The 25,067-nt window shown below is 59.0% G+C and overlaps 2 protein-coding genes across 3 annotated transcripts; one reads left to right on the plus strand and one right to left on the minus strand.

Moving 5' to 3' along the window:
• Nucleotides 815-6,664, plus strand: TMEM240 (transmembrane protein 240). The gene is made up of 4 exons (XM_018060521.1): nt 815-1,053; nt 1,278-1,384; nt 5,583-5,791; nt 5,947-6,664. Exons 1-4 carry the CDS (start codon nt 997-999, stop codon nt 6,093-6,095), a joined length of 522 nt encoding a protein of 173 aa, XP_017916010.1. The 5' UTR covers nt 815-996; the 3' UTR covers nt 6,096-6,664.
• Nucleotides 6,726-23,464, minus strand: LOC102189890 (ATPase family AAA domain-containing protein 3). Of its 2 annotated transcripts, none has more exons than XR_001919306.1 (16): nt 22,979-23,464; nt 19,645-19,721; nt 18,866-18,967; nt 18,692-18,751; nt 18,156-18,225; nt 17,798-17,963; nt 17,563-17,632; nt 17,076-17,231; nt 16,542-16,598; nt 16,273-16,398; nt 15,973-16,097; nt 15,653-15,704; nt 15,294-15,364; nt 14,491-14,605; nt 13,202-13,310; nt 6,726-7,549 (listed from the first exon to the last, which is right to left on the minus strand). XR_001919306.1 is itself a non-coding variant. In XM_018060520.1 (16 exons), exons 1-16 carry the CDS (start codon nt 23,178-23,180, stop codon nt 7,409-7,411), a joined length of 1,752 nt encoding a protein of 583 aa, XP_017916009.1. In that variant the 5' UTR covers nt 23,181-23,460; the 3' UTR covers nt 6,730-7,408. The 2 variants fall into 2 exon arrangements, 1 of the variants encoding a protein (XP_017916009.1); XM_018060520.1 differs by having other exon boundaries at nt 6,730-7,549; nt 14,438-14,605; nt 22,979-23,460.

The following is a 25,067-nucleotide window of genomic DNA, read 5'->3' on the forward strand; positions in this document are numbered from 1 at the left end:
AGCCCCTGCCCCAGGAGCTGGGACCACTGTCTGGTGAGCCCTCCTGATTTCTGCAGCAGTGGAAAACCTTAAGTCCCTGCAGGAAGCTGGGCAGGGAGTTAGGGGGCGGCGGTGGAGGGGGAGTGGTCCTGCGTAGGCAGTGCTGTCCCTGGGCTGCATATGACAGGTTGGCCCAGGGCCCCCTCCCCAACCCCCAGCATTATGGGGCAGCCAGATCAGGCCTCTGACCTTCCAGGTCGACCCCTAAAGAGAGCTGAAGCTGAGGCTGGCTCTGCCCCCCGCAACGGGGGATTCTTTGGCCTTTTCTGGCCTCTGTCGTTGGGCCATGTGGCCATGGCTCTGGAGTGATCTAGCTGGCAGCCGCCCTGCAGCCCCTCCACTAAAGGCAGCCTCTTGCCATAGTGGGCTGGGTGCCGACCAGCCGGTCTGCAGCCCCTCAACCCCGCGACCCCGGGCTGCGGGGAGGAGGGGCCTCCAGCTGAGAAGTGGGGAGGAGAGCGGAAGGAAGCCCGGGCCTCTACAGGATAGCCCTGGCGGGTCGGGACGGGACGCGGCCCGCGGTCCCGGGGCTCTGGGCTGGCAGCCAGGGCAGGCCCTGGCCACATGGGGGCGAGCGGGCCCTGCGGCCCCCGGGGAGGGGTCCGGCCGGCGTCTCGGGGGCGGGCGGCCGCGGGCGGCGAGGTCCCTCCCGGGAGGCGGGCGCGGGGGAGGCCGCAGGAGGAGGGGGCCGGAGCCGCGCCGCGCGCAGGGCGGGAGGCAGGGCCGAGGGCGGAGCGGAGCGCGGCGGGCGCGGCGAGCGCGCGGGCCGGGCGGCCGAGGACCCCAGGAGCGCCGCGTCCCCTGCCCCGCGCCGGCCCCGCGCCTCCTCCCCGGCCAGCAGCGGTGGGTGCGCGGCGGGCTGACCTCTGCGGAGGCGGCGGGGGCTCAGCATCGGGCCGGGGCCGGGGGGGCGCCGGGGCCGGGGGGCGGCGCTCCGGCCCGGCCCGGCCCCGCCCGATGTCCATGAGCGCGAACACCATGATCTTCATGATTCTGGGGGCGTCGATCGTGATGGTGAGCGGAGGGGCTTCCCGCGCGCCCGCTCCCCGCACCCGCTCCCGCCTCCCGCGCCCGCGCATCGCCTCCCCCTCCCGCGCCTTGTTTACGGGCCCGCGCGGCCTGCGCTCCCCCATCCCCGGCTGCCCTGCGCTCCCCCGTCCCCAGTGCTCCGGCCCCGGCCTGGGGTCCACGGCCCAGGCGCTCGCTTCTCGGCGCTGACCGGTCATGGGCTCTTCCAGGCCATCGCGTGCTTGATGGACATGAACGCGCTGCTGGACCGATTCCACAACTACATCCTCCCGCACCTGCGGGGCGAGGACCGCGTCTGCCACTGCAACTGTGGCCGGTGAGTCTGCGCCCAGAGGGGCTCACGCGTGATCACACATGTCGGTGGAAGTGGCGAGCCCCACGCAGGCCGGGCTGCAGGGCCCAGCTGGGCTAGGCTGGTGGGGGCTGCCGAGGCTCTGCCAGGCTGGGTGGGGGAAGGACTGGTCAGGCTCCATCTGCACAGGGTGTTCCGGGAGGGGAGAGGATCCCCTCCCATATGGCCTTTAGAGAAAGGCCCCGCAGGGTGATGGGCAGAACTAGTCCAAGGCCTGGAGGCCAGGAGAGCAGCCGCCCAGCCTGGTGTCCCGGGAGGGCTCCTGCCCACAGAGGACACCCTCCTCCTGGGGCCCCCAGCTCTGTCCCTGAACTTTCCTGGGAGCCAGCTAGGGGGAGGAGCAGAAGGTCAAGGTGGGCAAGGCCTCCCTTGAGGGGCATCTGCCCACCCCCTTTGGTTGTCCAGGAGGAACTGAGGCCGGGGATGGAGTCTGCTCAAGGTCAAGCAGAGGGAGGGGAGCGCCCAGGCCCCTGTGCCCACTTTGTGACACCCCCCCCATTCTGTGCACATGTAGTGATGGAGTCTTCCTGGCCATGCATGTTTGTATGTCCATGTATGAAATAAACATCTTCTCATGAGACGCGCATGTGTGTACCGTCTGTGCATATACATGTGCGCACACGCAGCAGTCCCTCAGCCCCACAGGAAGCCCACACACTGGGGCCGTGAGAGTGGACAGAGGCTGAGCAGACGGACTTGCCTGAGGCTGTGTGGCCGGTAGGGAACTTGTGTTCTTGACCCTGCCCTGCACTTCTGCTCCAGGGATGTGTGCACACATACTGGGCTAGGGGTGTGTGTGTGAGATCAGTTTCATGCCTCACTAAACACGCTACACGCCTGTGTGTGCAGACTGGGTGTTGAAGCAGAACATGGGCATCAGGGCAGGTGGAGACAAGTGTGTAAATGGCCCTCACGTGTGCCATGTGATGGCCAAAAATCATCTTGAGTATTGGCTGGGTGGCCACACCCCCTGAGGTCCCTGTATTCCTGCCCCAAGCACACACTCAGAGGCCGAAGAATGGCAGGTCAGCTCCACACTAACTGGGCCAACGTGGACTGGAGTTTGAGCAGGGTCCCAAGACCCTCCCAGACACTGGAGGTGTGCACGGCACTGGCCCAAGTTTCGGCTCCATCGACATTTATAAGGCCCATTTTCCATGTGAGGGCTGTGGTACTGTGACCAGCACATATGTACCCGAACATCACACCACGGGCCCATCTGGGCAGACAGGGTGTGTTTTCAGTGTGTATTTGCTCAGGGTGTGTGTATGCATCATATGTAATGTCCAGAGTACACATGGATGGTGTAAAAGAAATCCCCATGGAGTGCAAACTACAGTGAGGCCCATGTGCACAGTTTAGACACAAACACAAGAGTCATCCAACTGTAGCGTTGTTTCCACATGTGTATGTGTTCATATGTGTGTGCTTTGTATGCACTGCCGCATACAGGATGTAAAATTCCGTGTACAAACTATTCTTGTACACTGACAACATGTATGTGTATGCGCAGTACATGTGTGTAACAATATACAGCACCGTATGCGCCCTGTGGGCGTGGTGAATGTCTGCAGGGCACAGGCTTGCACATGAGGCCTCTGTGTACAAACCGTGTACATGCACTGCCACAATGGAGTCTACCTGTGTGTACACCCCATATGCAGAGAAAGCGCACACACACTTGTGCCTTCCACATGCCAGTACAGAGACTTTTATGCAGAGGACACGTGTATAAATGCTGTGGAGCGTGCGTGCCAATAGGCTGTCTGTGGGCGCTCACCGTGCATATGCCATGGGGCCCACAGAGGAGGGCTGTGTGCAAGCCCAGTGCATGTGCATCTCCATGTGACACGCAACATGTTCGGCCCCAGGCATGTGTGCCCTTGCACACGTGTGGAGCTTATGGGCCGAATTCATGGTATACACGCCGGGTCCTGTGCATGTGGCTGGCGTGTATACACAACATGCATCCAACCTCAAGTAGACACATGCAACATGCGTGGCCCAGGCAGGACACATGTATGTACACATCACAGAAATACGTGTGCACATGGGTGACCTGAACCCCCACCCGCCCCCCAGGGTCTGCCTGACTTGGAGGAAGGAGTAGGGCAAGGGGCAGGGGATGAGTGGCAGATGCCAGACCAACGATGGGGGCACAGGTCAAGACCTTCAATCCCCTGGAGGTCCCAGGCACCTAGGTAAAATTGGGGCTTGCCCTCGTCTTACTTGCAGGGGTATTTCTGGCTTCCTTGGCAACCCCATCTTCAAGTTTCCTGTCCTGTCCATGGGTGGGAAGTGGTGGTCCGGAGGATGACCTTCCCTATGGGGGCCCAGGAGGCAGGAACGCAGGAGGCGGGGGCTCAGTGTTCTCAGCTGCCAGGCCTGGCCTGGTCAGGGTGATGGGACTGCGAACAGGTGACTAAGGGCATCCTCTCCTGGGGGCTGGCCACTGCTACACACTGTGGGCAGTCAAGAATTCTCCGTCTCTCACTGATGACCAATAAGAGCTATTGGTGAAATGTGATCACGTGAGCTATGGCTGCCATGTGTCAGGCAGTCCTTGTCAAATAAGCTGGGTCTGCTCGTGGGGCTGTGGTGGCCAAGGTGCACCCCCTCCCCAACCAGGCCTGGTCACACTCCAGTCTAGCTGAGGGGGATGGGCCCCAGGAGTCCCCAGGGGTAGCAGAGGGGTGTGAAAAGGGGCTGCCATCCTCACTGGGAGAAAGGAGCTGGGTGGCTCCTGCTGGTGCGGCGGGTGTCTGTGAGGGAGGAGCTGTAAGGGCCTGTGGTCAGGGATGACCTGTGGGGTTTACTGTTTTTGAGAAGGTCCTCTGCGGGGGAGGGGGCATGGAGCATATCCAGTTGTGAGGTGGGGACAGGGACTTTTAGCTGGAGACAGGCAGAGGTGTCGACATGTAATTGAAGGGAAGATGGGGAGAAGCGGGCTTGGGGAGGGAGGAGCTATTTTTAGGTGCAAGTTTGAGGTGTCTGTAGATCCCACGTGGAGATGCCATGTAGGCAGCTGGAGCTTGGAGCAGACGTGGGGGGAAGGTGGGGACTTGGTGGGGGTGGAGGGTTGAAGAAGCCAGTTGAGAGGCTCAGTAGGAAGAGAACCAGGCAGGAGGACCCCAGGGTGGCAATGACCCTTCAGGGCCAGAGGAGGGGCCACAGCTGGTGAGGGTGACTGGGGATTCAGGGTGCAATGGGCATCCAAGACCAGCAGCTCCTTTTCTCCAGCTCTCCTGCAAGAGTGGAGGACCTGGAGTTCAGTCTGGTGTCCTGGGTACTGGCCTCCTGGGCAGGGCCACCTTGCCTAGGATCCCTAGGATTGCTAGGCCCAGAGGGCTTCCTGGAGGAAGAGAGGATCTGGGCAGGCTGGAGAGAGCTTTGTGGGGAAAGTTCGTTGTGGCCATCAGAGGCAGGAGAGGGCCTGGAGGGGTCAGTGGCCTCAGACTGGACTGTCGAGGGAGGGGAGGCTGAGGGGAACGGCCCAGTCTTGGTGGGTGCTGGAATGCCAGGGGCCGTGGTCGTCCAGGAGGTCGTTTATGGCTCCCATGCCAGGATTAGGGACCTGTGTGGGGCAGGTCCAGGGGTGCCATTGGGCCTCCAGCACAGACAGTGGGGGCAGGGGAGGTTCCTGCAAGGGATTGGGAGCCAAAGGGGACCAGATGCCCAAGGCAGGCTCATCACTTGTGGCTTTCCTTGGAAGAGAGGGCAGGGTGACTGCAGGGTTGGGAGGGAGAGACCAGGGGGGGCAGTGGCGAGGAGCCAGGCCCACAGGTGGGCTGTGACTCTCACTGGGCGGGGATACCCTGCCTGGGCTCTCACCCTGGAACGCCTTTACCTGTGCTGTGTGCCTGTGACCTAATAGGTGTCGCCTCTGAGCCCGGGGCTGGGGGGAGAAGGGAGGAGGGTATGCATACGGGCAACTGAACTTCACGCTAACCTCTGACCTCGCACACTCCCACCCTCTGGGCAGGGCAGCCTCCCGCCTGGGACCCACCAGTGACCTGGGTCCTAGGCGAGTGCGCTGGCCCCTTCCCACCTCAGCTCCCCACAAGGGCTGCTTCAAAGATCCCAGCAGGTGAACGGGTGCGGCTTACTGCGGGGTCCCCGCCCGCCCCGCGGGACAGGTGCCAGCCCGCCCTGCCGCCCCCAGGCACCACGTCCACTACGTGATCCCGTACGACGGGGACCAGTCTGTGGTGGACGCCTCGGAGAATTACTTCGTGACAGACAACGTCACCAAGCAGGAGATCGACCTAATGTTGGGGCTGCTACTCGGCTTCTGCATCAGCTGGTTCCTGGTGTGGATGGACGGCGTCCTGCACTGCGCCGTGCGCGCCTGGAGGGCCGGCCGACGCTACGGTGAGTGCTGGCGCGGGCACGTTGGCAGGGCTCCTTCGGTGCCGGGGCTACGCCCCACCCGAGCCCCGCCCACAGTCCCCTCCCCGAGCCCAAGCCCCGCCCACCCGAGCCCCACTCACCACGCCCGCCCCCTGACCGTGCCCCCGGTCCCGCAGACGGTTCGTGGACCTGGCTGCCCAAGTTGTGCAGCCTGCGGGAGCTGGGCCGGCGGCCACACAGGCCGTTCGAGGAGGCGGCCGGGAACATGGTGCACGTGAAGCAGAAACTCTACCACAACGGCCACCCGAGCCCGCGGCACCTCTGAGCCGCGCGCAGGACTCGCGGGGCCGCCGGCCACCGCGCCCACGCTCACGGGACTGGACGGCCGGCCCGGGCCAGGGCGCCCAAGGCTGTCGGGCGCGTCCGGCGGAAGGTGCTGTCTCCTCTTCTTTTTATAAAGGGGGTCGGGGTGGGGCGGGGGCAGCGGCACCTGGGATGCAGGCGGGGCCACGTGCCCAGCCTGGGACCACGTCAGCCGCTTGAAGCTGGAGGCCTCCTGTGTGCCTGCGTCTGTCTCTCCGTTCATCTGTCTGGTTCCCGGAGCTGGAGCCATCTTTGCTGGAGGAGAGCGCGGCCGGGAGCCGGGCGCGGCAGGGAAGGGGTGGGACCCTGGTGCACCCACGTCTGCACACGGGAGCACGTGCATGAGGCGTGTGCGTTCACAGGGCCCGCAGTAGGGGCGTGGGGCAGGGGCCCGGGGTAGGCCCCGGCCCAGCAATAAGGCCCCTGAACCCTGCTGTGGCAAGTGTGGTCACCCTGCCCAGGGCATCCCCGGTCGGGCGCCTCACTGTGACTCCCACCCCTGCTGGTCAGTAAATTCTCCAGAAAGCTCCAGCCTCTGCCTCCTCTTTCACCTCTGACGCCGGGACCCCCACAGCAGGAATGAGACAGACACTTGGTGATATCTGCCAGTTTTTAATTAGATTCTAGATTAAAAAGACACCAACTCCAGTCAGGGAGAGCTGTGGCTTCTGTGGGCTGGCCAGTCCCCCTGTGCTGGACATCCTTGGCCATGAGGTCTTGGTGGGCTAGTTCCCGAACCCTAGGTTTACAGGTTCACAGACACAGGGCACACCTCTCCGGAGGAGAGTGGTGGGCACCCCCGCTGGACCGCACAGGGACCAGCTCTGCTCACGGCAGAACAGCTCACGGCTCTGTTCTGGTCCTGGGTGGGACTCAGCAAAGTCAGGTCCCCTCCCTTGGCCAGGGTGCCACTGCTGTTCACAGCTAAAGCACCCAGCACCTGCTGGGAAGCAGTGCTGCTAGCCTGGCTGCTGCCCCTGGGCATGGGGAATGGTGCCTTCTCCCCATCTGGGCTTGGCCAAGGGACTTATCTCCCAGGGTGTCCTGGGGGTGGCCCCAGCCAGCATCAGCTTGGAGGTGGGGGGCAGAGGAACCAACCCCGCGTTAAAGATGCCCAGGTCCTGAGCAGCAGCTGGTCCCTAGCAGAGGCCTTTGACACTGTCTCGCCCCTGATCGAGGAAGATGAAAACTGCCAGGAGATTGGGCACCTCGGTGTTTCTTCTTGCTGAAGCCACCTGGCCAGTGTGCCTGGGCATCTAGGCCAGCTCACTCAGCTTATGTGCGCGGGGCCGGCGGCTGGCTCCCATCTGCCTTCAGCCACTCCATCTTCTGCCTGTGTTGCTGGATGGCATCCTGAACCCGGGCGTCCATCATGGCCTCAGTGAGGACCCCGTCCTCAGAGGCATATGCCATGGCCTGGAGAAGAAAAGGGTACTGACTCAGGATACCAGAGGGGCTACCCGCACAAGGAAGGCACCAGGCCTGTGGCTCCCAGGTGACTGGTCAGGGCCCACCAGGAACCACTCAGCCTATAGGGCAGCCCCATCCTTGCTGCTGCTTATCCCCCACCTTGGAGACACCCCCCACCCCACAGAACCCTTGCGGGCAGGGCAGGCAGGGGCAAAGCCCAGGGTGCTCCCGTGGGCCTGTGCTCAGACTCAGGAGGGGCCTGGCCTCTCAGCAGGACACGTGCAGACAGAAATGCCAACGGCACACACCTTGACTCCCTACGCACTTGAGTGTGCCACACACACGTGCTCACAGGCAGATGTGCAGCCCAGTGTGGCCGCCATCCCTCAATTCCCTGGTTCTGCCTGCTCCACTAAGTTTCTCAATGACTTTCTAAAAATAGAAACCCAGAGGACTACTTTCAGGAGGGAGCCCCGCCCCTCAACTGCAGGCCCTGCTCTGTGGATAACCAAGCTCCCCTCAGGCCCAGGGCATGGTCAGCAGAACCACCACAGGCCTGACACTAAAGGGAAGCAAAGCCCTCCAGGGGTCAAATGGGGCACAGTCCACCGGGACCTTCCCCTCACAGGCCCCCAACTGCCCGCAACAGGGCTTCCAGAACTGTGGGGCTGCTGTGGGCAGCATTGCATCCCCCATACCCCAGCCTTGGCACATGGCTCGGGGAACCAGAGTTCTGCTAGTCAGGTCCCAGTGTGGTCCACAGCATTGCAGCTGCCAAAGCAGGTCCTCTGGCCAGGCCACATGCCATCCAGATGACCCAGCATCCCTTCTGCTCCCAGTCACCCATCAAGTGGCTCTGACATGTGCCTATCCTGAGGACAGCACTCAAGTGTCCACCAAGCAGGGGGCTCAAGCCAGGCTGGCTATTTCTCTCCAGCTCCCTGAGGAGGTTCAGCCACGTTAGGGCATTGGGAGCAAGCTCCCACCGTCTGAGATGACCAGTCACTGTGCTTACCCAGGTGGTCCCAGTCTTGGGACACGGCTGTCCAAGCCAGGCCAAGGAGGAAGGGGCTGCCCCTGCGGCCTCCTGCGAGGCACACACGAGAAGAGCTGAGAGTCAGGCTGGGTGGAGGCAGCCAGAGGGGATCCAGTGGTGGAAAGGGGTAGGTAGGGGTATGCAGTGACATCACCAGGGAGAAGCCAGGCGGTCACCATGTAACCAGGGGATCCAGGCCAACATCCCTCTGATGTTGTGTGGATGTCCGATGCCCCAGTGTGACCAGACCAGATGGGTACCTTGCGTTTAGGGTCTCCTCCACAGTCCCACAGTCCCAGTTGGAGACACCAGACAGAAACAAAGGAGGGACACTCTATAGCATTCCTCAAACCATGAGGATCATGCTCAGAACAGCCCACCAGAGGAGCCTGAGACAATAGAATGGAATATCATGGGCATCCGGGCAGGTTCCGGGTAAAATCAAGTCTAAAGTGGAATTGAGTGATGTGGTGAGACATTCACAGTGTGGTGGGGGCTGTGCTGGCCTTGTGACGTTCCTGTGAACTTGGAATTATTCAAAAATTTAGAAGTTCGTTACAAAAAAACACACAAAACCTTAAAGGAGAACTAACACCAATGTTGCTCAAACTCTTCCAGAACACTGAAGAGGAAGGAACACTTCCCAACTCATTCTGAGGCCAGCATCACCCTGATACTAAAACCAGACAAAACACCACATGTAAACTATAGATCCAGATCCTCCGAGAATACTGATGTAAAACCCTCAACAAAATACTAACAAACCAAACTCAGCAGCATACTGACATGGTTATACATCCCAACCAAATGGGATTTATTCCTGGAGTGCAAGGGTGGCTCAGCTAGGGAAAATCGACCTAGGCAAATAATTAACAAAATGGACAAAAACCACATGAGCATTTCAGTTAATGAGAAAAAATGTTGGCAAAATCCAATACCCTTTCTTGACCAAAACAAGAAACTAGGGGGAATTCCCTGGTGGTCCAGTGGTAAGGACTCCACACTTCCACTGCCAAGGGTCCTGGTATGATCTGTGGTCGGGGGAGAAAAAGATCCTACAAGCCATAAGGCATGAACCAATAACAGACCAGGAATAAAAGAAAATGTCTTCATCCTAATAGAGGCCATGTAAGAAAAACTCACAGCAAACATCATCTCAATGGTAAAAGACTGAAAGCTTTTCCACTAAGACTGGGATCAAGGCAAGGATGCCCACTTTCAGCACTTCAGGTCAACACAGCACTAGAAATTGTAGACAGATCAATTAGACAAGAAACATAAATAAAAGACATCGGGTTGGAAAGGAAGAAGTAAAATTATCTGTCTGTAGATGATGTGATCTTATTACATACGGTAAACCCTGAAGATCCCCCCCAAATTGTTAACAGTAATAAACTCAACAAAGTTGCTGGACACAGAAGTAACACACAAAACCGCTTGTGTCTCTACAGTAACACTAAACAACTGGAAAAGAAAGCAAAAAAAAAAGGGGGCTTCCCTGGTAGTCCAGTGGTTAAGAATCTGTTTTGAAATGCAAGGGACAGTGGTTTGATTCCTCATCCAGGAAGTATTTAGCTGGAATTCCAATACTACCCAAAGCAATCCACAGATTCAATGCAATCCCTATCAAAATTTCAATGATGGCTTTTTTGCATAAATTTATTTAAAAAATCCACCCGAAAATTCATACGCAATCTCAAAGGCCCCCAAGTAGCCAAAACAGTCATGAACCTGAGAATTCTCACATTTCCTTGTTTTAAAACCTAAAGGACAGTGGTACTGGCACTAAGACAGACACAGGCCAACAGAACAGAACAGACAGCCCAGACATAAACCCTCATGTGTATTGTCAGTGACCTCCAGCAAGGGGGCCGAGACCACGCACTGGGGAAATGACTGCCTTTCCAACAAATGGTGCTGGGAAAACTCCAAACTATAAAACTGGCAGAAATTAACTTAGGGGAGAAGCTTTCAAACACTGGATTTAGCAATGATTTGTCTGTGACACTAAAAGCAGGTGACAAAAGAAAATAGGAAAATTCAACTTCTTCAAAATTAAAAACTTCTGTGTTTCAAAGGACACTGGTGGCTCCAGTAATAAAGAATCTGCCTGCCAATGCAGGAGACCCAAGAGACACAGATCTGATCCCTGGGTGGGCAAGATCCCTTAGAAGAGGACATGGCAATCCACTTCAGTATTCATGCCTGCAAAATCCCGTGGACAGAGGAGCCTGGGGGGCTATGGTCCATAGGGTCACAGAGTCACATACTACTAAAGCGACTTAGCAGCAGCAAGACACTACCAAGAGAGTAAAAAAAGGCAACCCACAGGGGAGGGGGGGGAAATATTTGCAAACCATGTGTCTGATAAAAGGTTAATATCTAAAATATATAGAAACAACACAAGTGTCCACCTGCAGCCAGAGAGGTGCACGAGGTGTGTCCACTGCACTCCAGGGTGTCAGGCTGCCTGACGAGAAAGGAGAATGGCACCTGTTACAACACAGATGAACCTCAAGGACACTGTGCTCAGTGAGTAAGCCAGTTTTAAGAAGACAATTCCGGTATGATTCCTCACAGGTCCCTGCAAGAGTCGAGACTCTCAGAGACAGCAAGTAGGCGAGTGGGGGCTGGGGGCGGGAGGCAGGGGTGGGAGCAAGTGTTTAATGGGGACAGAGCTTCAGTTTGGGAAGATAAGACAGTCCTGGAGATGATGGTGGAGACAGCTGCACAACACCACGAACGTGCTCAATGCCACTGAGCTGTGCGCTTAAAAATGGTGACGATGAAGTTTATGTTAAAAAGTTCAGGTTTCCATGATGGGTAACAAACTGTAGCATGGTGAGAAGCATAGACCTGATTGTCACACCACAGCATAGGGCGGCAGCTGCAACAGGGCCCACATGATACCAGCAAGTGGGAAGTAGGTGCCGGGTCCCTGGGCTGCCCAGCCAGAGAGTGGGAGGGTGGGCAGAAGTCGCATAGCCCAGCCCCAAGCACTTGGGGCCACAAGGGGAGAAAACTTGAAAGAGTGATGCCAACATGTCCTGTCCAAGGCGATGGAATCCCCATGGCATTCTGGGCCCTCACAGGTGTAGGAAGTGGTAATGAGTACCAGGCACACCCTGTGCACAGCTGACCAGGGACTGGATACACACGGAGAGCTCCCTGCAGGCTCCAGCCTCCCGTGCTTGCGCCGCGTCTCCTGACCCTCAGCTCCCCACCTCAGAGTACATGCAGGCCTGTCTCATGGCCTCCTCAAAGAACTGGGAAGAGAAGCAGGGAGAGGAGGTGCACCAGGACCCCTGCTGCTGGGACCACCTGTTTGTCCACCCCCCAGGTCATGCTGAAGTGCTAACCCCAGCATGGCTGCCCTTGGAAACGGGCGGGCCAGGTTAGGTAGGGTCACAGAATGGCACCCTGCTCCTCCAGGGCTGTGCGTGAGCAAATGGCAAGGATGCTGCTGGGTGGCAGCCAGGAAGCCGGCCCTCACAGCAACAGGAACCCCCTCACTGGCACCCTGAGGCAGGACATCCAGCCTCCAGAACCATGAGGTGACACTTGTTCAAGCCCTGGCTGTGCGTTTTGTCCCGGCCGCCTGGGTTGTTGGCCACTTTGCTGGTCACAGAAACAGCCAACCTTGTGAGGCCTGCTTCCTGAGTGAGGCCAGCATGGGGAAGAGCCCCTGACTCCCGCAGTGGGGTTTGCGATCTGGGGCTGTTTGTTACAGCACAACCTAGTTTGTCCTGACTAACACAGTGGTGTATTCCTCCCCACCACTGTATCTGAATGAGGATGTTCAAATTCAACAGATGTCCCCTAATTTCATAAAAGATGAGTTCATGATCAACTGACAGTGGCCAGGCTGTCACGAGGCCACAGACACAACTCACTCAGCACACTCCACCCAGCAAGGATGACGGACAATCGTGCTAAATGGCTGCTACCCTCCCCACACGCAGGGAGCTGCCACCGGGATGCCTCAGAGGAAAGCCTGGTGTCAGGACTGACCAGAGCGACTCTGACCTGTGTGCCCAGAGCCACCATCCTGTTGCCCCCAGGCCCTCACGACTCCACAAACCTGTCCTGAAAGCCAGGACACCCACTGCCTTCACGACCCTGCAGATCATCCTAAAGGCTGTGGGCTTCTCCAAGGAGCCAGGAAGGAAATCCCCTATCAGGTCAGTCTTGTCCTGTGCCCACACACAGCTCCTGGGATGCGCCATGCCCTCCCAGGCTGTAGCCCCAGACTCGGCACCATCCGCCATCACCTGTGCTGACCGTCCTGGGCCCTGGCTGGAGACAAAGCCCAGTGGTTCCTTGGAAGTGAACATGTTGGCCACAGGACATGCCACTCATCTAGAGGGCCCCGTTTGATCTGGACCAAAAGGACAACAGAGAGGCCAGAAAATGCGAAGCTGCAGAGGGCCCTGGCTCATTCCCCACCTTGCAGGGGCCCCAGGACCATGACGGCAGGGAAGTAGGGCGTCATGCTACATCTGTCCAGAAACCCTTCGGAAACACGCCAGTGGGAGCTCAGAAACCAGCTCAACCACCTTCCAACCACTCTGAGGGTCCCTGGCTTGGCTGGGCTCTGCCCTGCAGGGTACGTCTCGGCTCACCTGCCACGCCACGGCGAGCTGAGAGATCTCCCGGCCTGACATGCCCTCTGTCAGCTGTGCAATCTCCGAGCACTTCTTTCCATAGTCAAACTGGGCCAGCTTCAAGCGCCTGTGAGGAGTTCCCGAGTGATGCCTGGGCGCCCACAAGACCCGCAAACGACCAGAGGCCAGTGAGGGCCTGGCTCCTACTAATGGAGGCCAGGGCGGAGCCTGCGCTGGGTAACCCCAGGGAGGAGTGTCCGAGCCCCTTGCTGTAATGAGCCACACCCTGACCAATGTCCACAGGTGTGATCCTTCCACCTCCTCCCCTGCTGGGCATGTCCCTTCCCTGGGGAGCCCAAGATGGGGCCCCAGTGGGGGCCATGTAAGGATAGGGGGCACAGGCCGGGCTCAGGGGCAGCCAAGGGGCTGCTCAGGACATGCAGGAATGGGCAGGGGGAGATCCCAGTCTGCTCCCAGCCCCACCGCCGGCCAGGGGGCTGGGGACCATGTGCCCTCCCCCTGAACCCCCCCAGCACACAGATAGTAGCTAACACTCCTGAACCCTCTGTACGCAGATCTCGCCCCATCAGGCTTGGCTGAAAGCCCGAGAGAGACCGCTCAAACTCTTGTGAAAGGCCTCAACTCCTCAGGTTGCGTACAGTGCCCGGACTGCTGCTGGGCCAGGATGTGCCTTCAGGAACTTAAGGGGACTGGGATCAGCTGGGGCCAAAGGGGAAAGAGGCCCAGTAAAGAGAGCTCAGGGGGCAGATGGCAGAGGACAGGCAAAGTCTGCCTGAGCAGAGAAGATGGCTCAGCTGTGCCAGGTGGATCCAGGTCAGTGGGGCTGAGATCCGGTCCCCAGGGAGGGTTACAAATAGAGCAGGCTTATCTGGGGCACTCCTGAAAGCACAGCAGTGGGGGGCAGGGGGGTCCTGGACGAGCAAGGAGGGTTACCCCAGCCAGTGGGCCCCGCTGTGTGCAGTGAGGGGCCCAGAGCAAGGCTCAAAGAGTCCAGAAGTGGGCTGTCATGGCCCCTTACTACCAGGACCCAAGTGTGGCCTGGATCTGAGGGGTCTGGAGGCAAGATGGAGGCAGGGGATCAATGGGTGGACAGGATAGGAGGGCCTCCAATGATGGGTGGTCAAGACCCCGTGGTGAAACCCGAGGGGCAGGGTTAGGATTAGTACCCATGTGGGCACTGGGGGGAGAGACCAACATGACAGGCAGGGGGCGCTGTGTTGGCAGGACACTTACTGCTTTCCTTCTGTAGCCGGTTTAAGAACATACTTGTCAAAATACATTCTCACCAGGCGCTCCCGCTCCTCCCGCTGTGGCAGCTCAAAGCTGACCATCTCGTCGATGCGGTCGTTGATGGCCCAGTCGAATTGCTCGGGCTGGTTGCTGGCCAGGACCAGCATGAACCTGCAGCCGACACACGGCAAGAGAGGGGGGCTGCCATCCAGCAGGGTCTACTGGGCAGCTTCTCAGCCCACAAAACTGCGGAGACTGGCATCACCCTCTACCACCTGCCCTCCCTGTCTTGCCCCAATTTCCCGCTTCTCTTGTCTGATGGCCCAGCCTTGGGGGAGGGCCGTGAAGCCTCCACATGCAGGAAGGGTAGGGACCTGGGGATGAAAACAGACCCCTGCCCCTCCCCAATCAAGTGCAGGGTCTCAAGGCCTGGCACTCAGCTCAGCAGAGGCAACAACCCAGGAGGAACTCAACACGCCTCTCAGTGGCTAGGCTGGGGTCTCCATGGGCAACAGCTGCAGCAGGCAAAAGGCTGGAAGGGTCCTGCCCATGCAGAGCACAAGATTAGGGGCCCAGAAGGGCCAGCCCGACCCAGGGTCACCTGACGGTGTGGTGGCCCAACAATGCATCTTGGGGGCAGGCAGAGGTACCAAGCGCAGTGGCCTATGGATAAGCATGTGCCACTGGGCTCAGCATCAGCCTACAGCATGTCTCAGGGGCACCCACAAATGTCCCTCAGTGCCCAAATGGCCATCCCATTGCATGGAGGGAGGACACAGGAGGCTGTCTGGTCATGTGGGCTAGCCACCCTGCAGCAGCCACGTGAGCTGAGGCAGGGCTGCTGGCCACCCCTTCTCACTTGCTGCTGTGCTGGCCTGTGCGGTGCAGGAAGGCGTTCAGGGTGGCCCTGAGGTCCTCACTGATCTTCTCCTGCACAGAGAAGGATCAGGCTGTAAGCAGCCATGTGAACAGTCAGGCCCCCCTCGTCCAGGACAGAAACATGGCAGGACCTTCACAGATCTAAGCTCAAAGACTGAATGAAGCTTAGCTTTGAAAAGATGCTAAACTTCCACTTTTCAAACGAAATGTATGAACAAAATGTGGCTGTGGAGCAGGCTCCCAACCTTCCCATAAGTATAGATGTGGCCCAGGCCACCCACCTGCCCACTGCCCAGCAGCCAACCCAGCTCAGGACAGATGGGGCCTCGAGACACTTACAGTCGCTCGCTTCCTGAGAAAAGCATCCGCTTCATCCACGAAGAGCAGGAGGCTGCGAGGGCAGGGCCACGTGAGGGCAGGCAGGGCACAACCCAGCAGAAATCCGACACTTCGCACTGTCCCCAGTGGCCTCTGGGACCCAGAGCCTGGCTACCGATCAGGACGTGTCCAGTGCCGGCATTGGGGAAAGTAACTAGAAATGGGCTGGTGAGCCCTCATCTTAAACACTGATAAGTCACCAACACTGAGAGGCCCTTGGACCTCAGGGACAGGCTGTGGGGAAGGTACCGACCCCCTTCCCAGCAGGAGCCCTGGCTCACCCTCGCCGGCTGGTGCTGGCCCAGTCGAAGACCTTGTGCATGGCCGTCACGCCGTCCCGCCCCATGGGGGCCACATCCCCGCCCGTCATGATGGCGTAGTCCATACCGGAGTGCAGCGCCAGTTTCTGGGCATTTGGGGAAGGGGTTTAAGGGCTGCTCCACCTACCCTCCACCCCACCTCTCCTGGCCACCAGGGCCGGATCACATGTGTGTGGAGACACCTGGCCTGCAGAGCTGGACAGGGGCACGTGTCCCAGGCAGGTGAGACTCCACCACCCCCAGTCCCACCTGTGCCCTCACCTTGGCAAACAGCGTTTTGCCAGTCCCAGGCGGCCCGTACATCAGGACATTTCGGTACAGGCTTTTGTTCTTCTTGGTGTTCCTTGTGGCGATGGCAATGTCCCGCACGCGAGCCTCCAGGCTGGGCTGCCAGGGGACATAGCAGTTTGAGGGGCGCTCTGCTGTTTAGTCCATCCCTCCTGAGGGCCTGGGCTGGCGCAAGAGGCCACTCTCCCCGGCTGGGCTCAGCCAGCAAACCAACTCCTGGGAGGTTGGGCAGCCCTACTTACGCTGAGGACGACGCCCTCCAACGCATCCTGAGGTTTACTGAGAAGGCGCCTGCTGACCTGTGGGGTGGGGAGAGGGTAGGGAGGGTCAACAGAGGAGCTCACAGCGCGGTCACACCAGAACACATGCGAGTAGCTATCGTGGACAAGGCCGGCAGGGGAGACCATCTGCAAAGCTGACCTCCAGCGCTGACCTCACAGCACAGCCCACAAGATGCAGGGGAAGCCTGGCTCCCCTCAAGGGAAGGAGTCGAACCTAGGCTGCCTCCACTGCCTCCTCTTCCAGGAGGACGGCTCACCGCAGCCCCAGGAGTTCATAAACAAGCAGGGGGGCAGTCCACCCAAGGGGATGGCCACCCCAACAGACCCCCAGACGGACCAAGTGGACCAGGGTGAGAGTCTCCCAGTGCTGACATCACAGGGCCCAAGGGGCGGCATCAAGGAGGCAATGCAAGTCAGCACACAGAAGAAGGGTTGCATCTGGACAGAAGAGGAGGAAGGGGCTGTTGGGTGTGTGCCACCAAGACCTGCGGTTACCTGTATGGGGTGCCTCAGCGCCTCCAGCACCGTGATGCGAGACGTCTCCCGCACCAGGGACGGCTTCCCCAGCCTGGCCTCAAAATACCGCCCTGCGACGGACGTGGCGTTCTTGGCAGAATAGATCCCAACGGCCAGCAGCGTCAGCCCGGCCACCTGGAGCAGGCAGAGGAGGCAGGTGGTGTCCACCCCGTCCCCCTGGCTCCCCTACTGGCCCCCTGGAGTCTCACTAGGCCCACCAGCACCGGTGCACCAAAGGGCTGGCACCAGGGAGATGAAACGGGCATCTGGCATCCCGAACGCCCTCCCTCCAGCCCCACCAAGGTTGATGCTGAGTCGTCTGAACTGCCCCAAACCCAAAGGCCAAGTCACCTGTGCCTTTCTGGTAGAGGGAGGGGTGAGCACTCAGTATAGGCGCCAACCCCTAACAGCTTGCAGAGCCCCTGACATGTGAAAATACCCCAGGGAAGAAGGCAAAGGTGCTTACCGTGGCTGTCACTTTGTCCCAGTCTGTCACAAAGGCACGGAACCCTTCACCAAACAGGGTGCCTGCTGTCCTGCAGGGGAGCAGTGGCATGACCCGGAAGGCATCAGGCCATGTGCCACGTGGCTGGAGGCCCCTATGTCAGCCCCGAGGGGCACTGCAGAAGGACCAGTCAGGGGAGGAGTAGGGCACCCTCGTAGGAAAGGGGCCAGCAGAAGCCTGCCATGCGGGGCCTCACCTGATGGACTCTAGGATGGTCTGGCGGTGCTCAGCGGCCTTCAGGCGGATCTGCTCGCGGATGATATCAGCATTCTCACGCTCGGCCTTGGCCCGGGCGCGTGCCTCGGCCTCCACCCTCAGCATCTCATTCTTATGCCTCAACTCCATCTCCCGCTCCACGGTGGCTGCCCAGGGCGGGGGCAAGGGTGGTACTCAGCCCATGGCCCCCCACCCAGGGCTGCTACACAAGACAAGAGAGCCAGGGTGCCCTCCACCCCTAGGGTCTCAGCACGCCCACCCCTGATGCTGCTTGGAGAGTGAAGGGCCTAAAGCAAGGGCGTGACCCGTGGCCGTGAGCTCCCAAGTCAGGGCCCTACCTCGCCGCAGGGCCTCCTGCTTCTGCACAGATTCCTCTTGCTTCCGTAAGTTCTCCTCGTTGAGAAGTTGCTGAGAAGGAGCCACAAGGGGAAGGGAAGGACTTCGAAATTAGGAAACAGGCAACATCACACCAACAGGTTAGCTGCTCTGGCCTTGGAGACACCCCCACCACTCCTAGGGCTCCAACCTCTTGGGGACAGTTACCCTGGGGCCTGCAGGCTGCACAGTCTAAGGCAAGAAGGAACCTTGGCTCCCTGCTCAGCTCAGCCTCAGGGTGGCCCTGACCCATGGCTGTCCTCACGAAATGGGCCTTCTGCTGAACGGTTGAATTTAGAAGTTAAAATGCCAACAGGCTTGATGTTTGAATGCCCCCTACAAACTCACTCATCAGTCAAGTCCCATTTGGGAGACCCTTAGGGCAGCTCGGTTGGAACTCCCCCTCCCTGCCCCTCAACCCAGCACTTGCTGACAAGAGGATCCCAGACTCTGGGCCTCACGCACCCTTGGGTAAGATAAGCGGCCAGGCAGTGCTCACCTGCTGCTTTAGCTGGTCCTCGTAGCGCTGCCGGGCCAGCTTGTCCTGGTACTGGGCCCTCTAGGGAGGGAGAGGGCAATGTGAACACACCCCAGCCTCAGGAACTAAGGTCTAGGCTGGGCCCCCGCAGGCGCAGTCCCTGATGAGCACCCCTCCCCGGCCCCACTCTCTCACGGCCTGGTGCTGCCGCGTCTCCTCGCTCAGGGTTTTCCTCCGCTCCTCAGCCTGCGCTCGGATCTGATCGCCCTTCAGTTGCTCCACTGCGGCCTCGTACTCCTGCAGGACACACCAGCTGCTGTGAGCCAGGGCCTGGTCAGGCCTCCTGTCCCCCCTTCCCCCTCTGAGGGCCCTCCGAAGGAGCCAGACAGTGATGTAGCCTGTTCCGCACCCCCACAGGCCTGTAGGTGCTCAGCTGCGACCGCACCAAGGCCTGGGAGGACCCAGATCCACAGGCAAAGAGAAGCCAGAAGAATGGACTGGGCTGGTGCCCAAGTAGCCAGAGAGTCTCCTGGGGGTACCTGTCCCCCCTCAACCCCCAGCCCCCACATGTGCTTATGCCAGCTGCTCACTTCCTGATTCGCTTTACAACAACCCAGGTGGAGCACAGAGCAGGGCCTTTTCCACATTTCCTCTCTATGTGCTCAGTGCGAGGGTAGGGCTCCTCTCTGAGAAACCAGACTCCTCACCCACACCTGCCTTCCAGAAGGTTCTGTGCAGAACTCAGGCCACACACCTGTGCTGATGCCCGTTTCCCTCAAACCTGAGGAGGTGCCGGGGCACCCACCCTCTGCCTGTGCTCTCTCACCCTCCCCCAGCACCCACCCTCACCGATCACCCCATCCAGTCCATCCCCCAACCCCTAGCACCCACCTTGCACCCACTGCCTGTGTCCTCTCCCATGTCCTTTCTGCCTGGGTCCTCTCCACAGCCCCCCAGCGCCCACCCTCACCCACCTTGAGCTTGGCCTGATGCTCCAGCTGAAGTGTCTGCTCCTGCATCTGAGCCAGACTCAGCGCCTCTTTGGCGTGTCCTAGAGGGAGGGGCGTGCAGGCATCAGGACACCAGGGGAGCGTTCACCCGGGCTAGGGGCGCTCAAGGACACCACAGCCTCAACCTGAAAGCACGTGTGGCCACGCTGGTTCCTGGTCAGATCTGCTCAGAGACCCCCCGCTAAAAAGACCACTGTCCCATCTTGCCACTTTTGTCTATTCCACCCCCAACAGAAAACCCACATGTGGAGTCTGCCCCCAGGGGACCGTCACAGCCCAGAGGGCTCCAGCAGAGAGGCTGTCTACTACTCGTCCACTGACAGCAGGAGAGTCAAGCCTATGGTTATACCGTCATTCATTTTTCACGTGTGAATGTTTCTCTTGAGCCTTTGATACCTGTTACTGTTCTACAACTGAGCACAGGCAGCTGAGGGCCTGAGTAAGAAGCAAAGGAGGATTAAACCAGAAAGAAGGCAATGCTTGCAGGCTGACGGCTCTTCACAGGCCATCTGTTAGAAACGTGTGTAATTAACACCTTCCAGGTGTGTGCTCTTCATAAGGGGACACATGTGGAAATATGTGGCAATATAAGGATGTTCTAGAAAAGAAAGGACCCCAGCACTCTCCTTGCTAAAAAACCTTCACATGGGGCCTAAGAGACCCCTGATGACACAGCTCTGGGTCATCACTGTAAAGTCCATGCTTTACCACAAAAACCTTCTAAAGCATAAAAGCACAGAGAGAAGCTGAGGACCCCATGAGCCCACCTCTCTGATGCTATCACATTCCCAGGTTGCTGACCACACGTCCACCCTTCTGTCCCCCACATCTGTCTTATTTTTTGAGGCCTTCAAGGTAGGCTGCAGATCCCAGGACCTGTCACCCCCAAGTTGCAGCCCACACGCGACTGACTAGAACGTAATCCCTGGGGCTGCCGGCTCCTAGCATGCCCTGCGTTAGGCATGAGGCAGGTGGCAGCTCTGGGGCTCAGTTGTCAGCTGAGGCACTCGGTCTGGCTTCAGAGCTTGGGGAGGACCTGCAGCTGGCTTGTTTATTTAAGCTGTGACCTATGGCAGCCAGGCTGACCACTCTGAGCATGAGCACCTCACCTGCAAGCAGAGCGGGCACTCCCTCCCCCAACTCATGGAGTGAGATGGCTGAATTTGAATTTGGCAATAAGGAGTTCATGACCTGAAAGCAGGTAAACTGTTTAGTGCAGGGCCTGGCACACAGGAGCCCTGCTAATCACAAGCTTTGGGCTCAGTGCTGAGAATGACGACTGTCACCTCACATCGTCCCACACCAGGAGATGGGCTCAGCATTAACTGCACCCACCACAGGCAAGTTACTCTTCTCAGAATCCTATAAACACGTGGAGCACACAGCTCAAGGCCAAATGGGCTGCTCTGGCGTCCAAGAAGACTGAGGAGCCCTGGGGAACCAGCAGCATCAGGCTAGGCCCCAAGGGACACAGACAGTGGCCAGGCTGTGAGGGGCAGCTGAGGGTATTTTTGGTTCGCGTGAGAGAGCAATGCGTGAACAAGAGTGGGCACAGGCCAACCCAGGCAGTCCTCCGGCTGGGAGCTGGAAGCATCTCCAGAAGACAGGCCTGGGGAGGGGCTGAGGGGCCTGAGGCACTCTGGGGAGGAGGGTTTGGGGACAGAGGGGACAGGCAGCTCAGGGTGACACCTCTCCCACTGACCAGCAGAGAAGCCAGGAAGGCAGGCAAGAACAAAATGAAGTAGAGTTCACACCTGGGACAGCATCACGAGACACGAAGACGGATGAGGAGACCATGCCTCTAAGGGGTGGCAGGTGGAGGCTCTGCAGGAGATGCTGACTGTAGAGGGATGGGAGAGCAGAGGCCAAGGCCCTGTGGACCCAGGTGGAGAATGCACTGGCTAGTGCTGGAGACCTGGGAGCAGCTCACAGGCATGAGCAGACAGGAAGTCAGGGAGTTCCCTTGGCTGCTACCCTGAGACACACCACAGGCTATTCACACTGGCCTATACAACTGTGTGAGTGTGAGGGGCCAAGAATCAGGCTTCAGATTCCCAAGGGAGGAAAACATTAAAATTCAAGGACAGGGAATGAGTGAAGCCCCACCACCACCACATGCGCACGCGCGCACACAGACCCCACCCCACACACCCCCCTAAAAAATGAGGGTGAACTCCTCCCTCACACACACCTAAGAAATGAGGGTGAACTCCTCCCCACCCCCCACCACACACAAACCTAAGAAATTAGATCTCTTGTTAAAAGTCTATGATCACTAAGGTGTCTTGAAGCCTAACCATTGTCTCTCAAGCCCCTCTGCAAACCTGTCTTCTATTATCTTGCAAACGTAATCCATCTACTACACTCAACACCCACCCAGAGGTAGGGAGTGTTCCAGGTAGGTCTAAGGAAGCAGGCTGCCCTGGGCCCAGGCCTAAATCTCCATAATGTTCCTTCCAGGATTGGAGAACCAGGCAGGGAGGAGACCTTTGCCCGGGGTATTCTTGTGGTCCCCGTGGAAGGGGCAGAGACTAAGCCACAAAGTGCCAAGCCACCCCTGGATAGGAAGACTCTGCTCACCTCTGCTTACAAGGCTGCAGCATAGGGTGGTAAGAAAACAACACCTCTGCTTAAAAGTTTGAAAGTCGCTATGTTCTTTCAACTAACATCTACTCAGCACGTGCTATATTCCAGACATTTGAGACATCGTCAAATCCACAGAAGAAAAGAAGGTTGGGAGAAAATACGTGGGCTTAGTGAAGGTGCAGTCAAGAGTTGATGCCTTGAGGATGGGAGCCAATAAGGTCATCTGCTGTCCTGGGCCGGCCTTATTTGTTGCTTACAGACCTCACCTATCTGAATGTTAACATTCTCCAATAAGTGAGAACCTAATGCATTTTCTTTAAAGCCTAGGACACTCAAACCCATCTCCCTTCCCAAACGGAAAACTGCCAGCAACTAGCACAGGCGGATCCCCAACCTGGCCTGCCTTGGCCGTCCCACGTGGAGGCGGAAAGAGGCAGTAACTGGAGACCAGGGTGCAGTCCCGCCACCTGCTGCCCGTACCCTCTGAGTCTCCTCGGCACCGGTTTCCCCACGTGAAGAATGCGTGGCAGCTGGGAAGATGCCAGAAGGTCAGGGGATCCCGAACTTCCCCTGCACGGAGGATGGCTCCGGCGGGCTTATCGCTTAATGCTGGCTTCCTCCCCCGACCACCACTTGCTGCTCGACCGCTCAGACCACTTGCCCGCGAGAGCGCCGCCGGGTCGCCCTGCCCGCGCCCACCCGCCGCACTCACGCGAGTGCTCCAGCTCTCGCGCCGCCTTTGCCGCGCGCTCCAGGCCCGTCGGGTCGAAGTTGCTCCATTTGTCCTTGGGCCCCGGCCGGTCCCCCGCGCCGCGGTCCCCGCTGCCTTCGCCTCCGGGCTGTACGGGCGGCAGGGGCAGAGGTGGCCCCGTGCCTTCGCCTTTGGAACCCTTGATGCCGAAGAGCCACGACATGGTCCACAAGCGCCGCCGCCGCGGGGACTTGCAGCCGAATGGACTCGCGGGGCTCACAGCGGGCTACACGCGCCGCGAGCCGGCGGCAAAGACTGCGCAGGCGCAACAGCGGCCCTTCCTCCCTGGCAATGGATGCGTATATGGGCCCCGTGCCCCATGCGGCTCTCGGATTGGCTACGAGGGTCGTGACATCATGGTGTCTCCGCCGCGATTGTAGAAGCAGGCCCGGAGGGCAGGCCGTCGGAGGGGCGGGGCGAGGTACCAGGTGACAGGGCCCGATCAGGGACAAAATTGAAGAGCTGGGCATGTGCGCCCCCTTGAATACGTCAGCGTGGCAATGACACTGGCCCCATGGCTATGGGCCTCCAGAGTTCCGGCCCCGGGGGCAGCAGAGATGCAGGAGCTGGAGCGGAAGGCTCTTGTCGGGTCCCGACCGAGGGAGCGGCCGCGGAAGCAAGAGACCTCCACAGGCGCTCGGTCAGCAGAGGAGGAGCCGGCCCGCGGCGGGCGATGGATCACAGGACCGGGGCAGAGAGCAGGTGCCGGCGCCGCTGGCTGAGCGGCCCGCTAGGATGGCAGAGAGCGAGTTGGGTGTGTCCAGGGCAGAGCGGGCCGGCCCATGGGCCGGGAGGCGCGGGAAGTGCTGGGCCTCGTGCTTGGTGGATCTCGGTGTTGAAATGATGGAAGGGCGGAAGCGCGGCCCTGGCCAATCTCCAGCAACCCTCAGTAGGATGAAGGGCTCTCCCAAACCCTTCAGCGTCTCAGCGCAGTGGCTCTCAATAGAGGGGACGTACATGCGTGGGTGTGTTCGTGCTCAGTCCTGTCCAACTCTTTGCGACCCCATGGACTGTGTAGCCTTCCAGGCTCCTCTGTCCATTGGATTTTCCAGGCAAGAATGCTGGAGTGGGTTGCCGTTTTCTTCTCCAGAGGGAATCTTCCCAACCTAGGGATGGAACCCACTCCGACACCTCCTGCATTGGCAGGCGGATTTCTTATCACTGAGCCACGTGGGAAGTCCCAAGAGAGGGGACTGAGCTCTCCAACCCCAGAAATAAGAGGCGGCAGAGGTCCCGAAGCCCCACAGAGGGTGCCTTCGTGGGAGGAGAGCTCCTCGGGGCCCAAGAGTCCTGGCTCTGGTTACTGACTGGTGAGACTTCTGGGGAACTCCAAAGGCCAGGTTCCTGCTTCAGGAACCAAGGTGCAGGCCAGATGGCCTGGGACAGATGGAGACAAGGATGGACACAGGGAAGTGCCCAAAGTTAGCAAAGTTTGCTTCTTGGGCCAGTGTCCAAGTTGCCCCTGTGTTCTTTCCTTGATGGAATTTGTAGAGTTCCCAGAATCATATGGACTTTCCCCACTAGTTTGAAAACAGTTTTAAGCCTCAATAAAAATAGGGGGGGGAAATTCTAAGATAATTCTGCCAGGGTTTTGTTGTTTGTTGTTTCCCCAAATGAGAAAAACCAAAGGAGTTTTCCTGGCAGATGTCGCTCACTGGTCATCATCAAGGTCTTTATGAACTGGCCAGGAAATATACATCCAGTAGCACTCCTGGCAGGCTTCGCTGGATAGAGAGGAAATGGGGAAGGGAACTGAAGTCCATGTCCACAGGAAACTGTTTAGTTCCATCCAAAGGCCAGCATTTGGCAAGCTTGTGTACTTTTATGGGGCTTTTCAGGTGGAGCTAGTGGTAAAGAACCTGCCTACCAAAGCAGGAGACTTAAGAACCCAGGTTCCATCCCTGGGTCAGGAGGATCCCCTTGAGAAGAACACGGCAATCCACTCCAGTATCCTTGCCTGGAGAATCCCATGGACAGAGGAGCCTGGTGGATTACAGTCCAAGGGTCACAGAGATGGACATGACTTAGCACACACGCACGCACGTGGACT

Source organism: Capra hircus, chromosome 16, assembly GCF_001704415.2.
Source record: "Capra hircus breed San Clemente chromosome 16, ASM170441v1, whole genome shotgun sequence".
NCBI lineage: Eukaryota > Metazoa > Chordata > Mammalia > Artiodactyla > Bovidae > Capra > Capra hircus.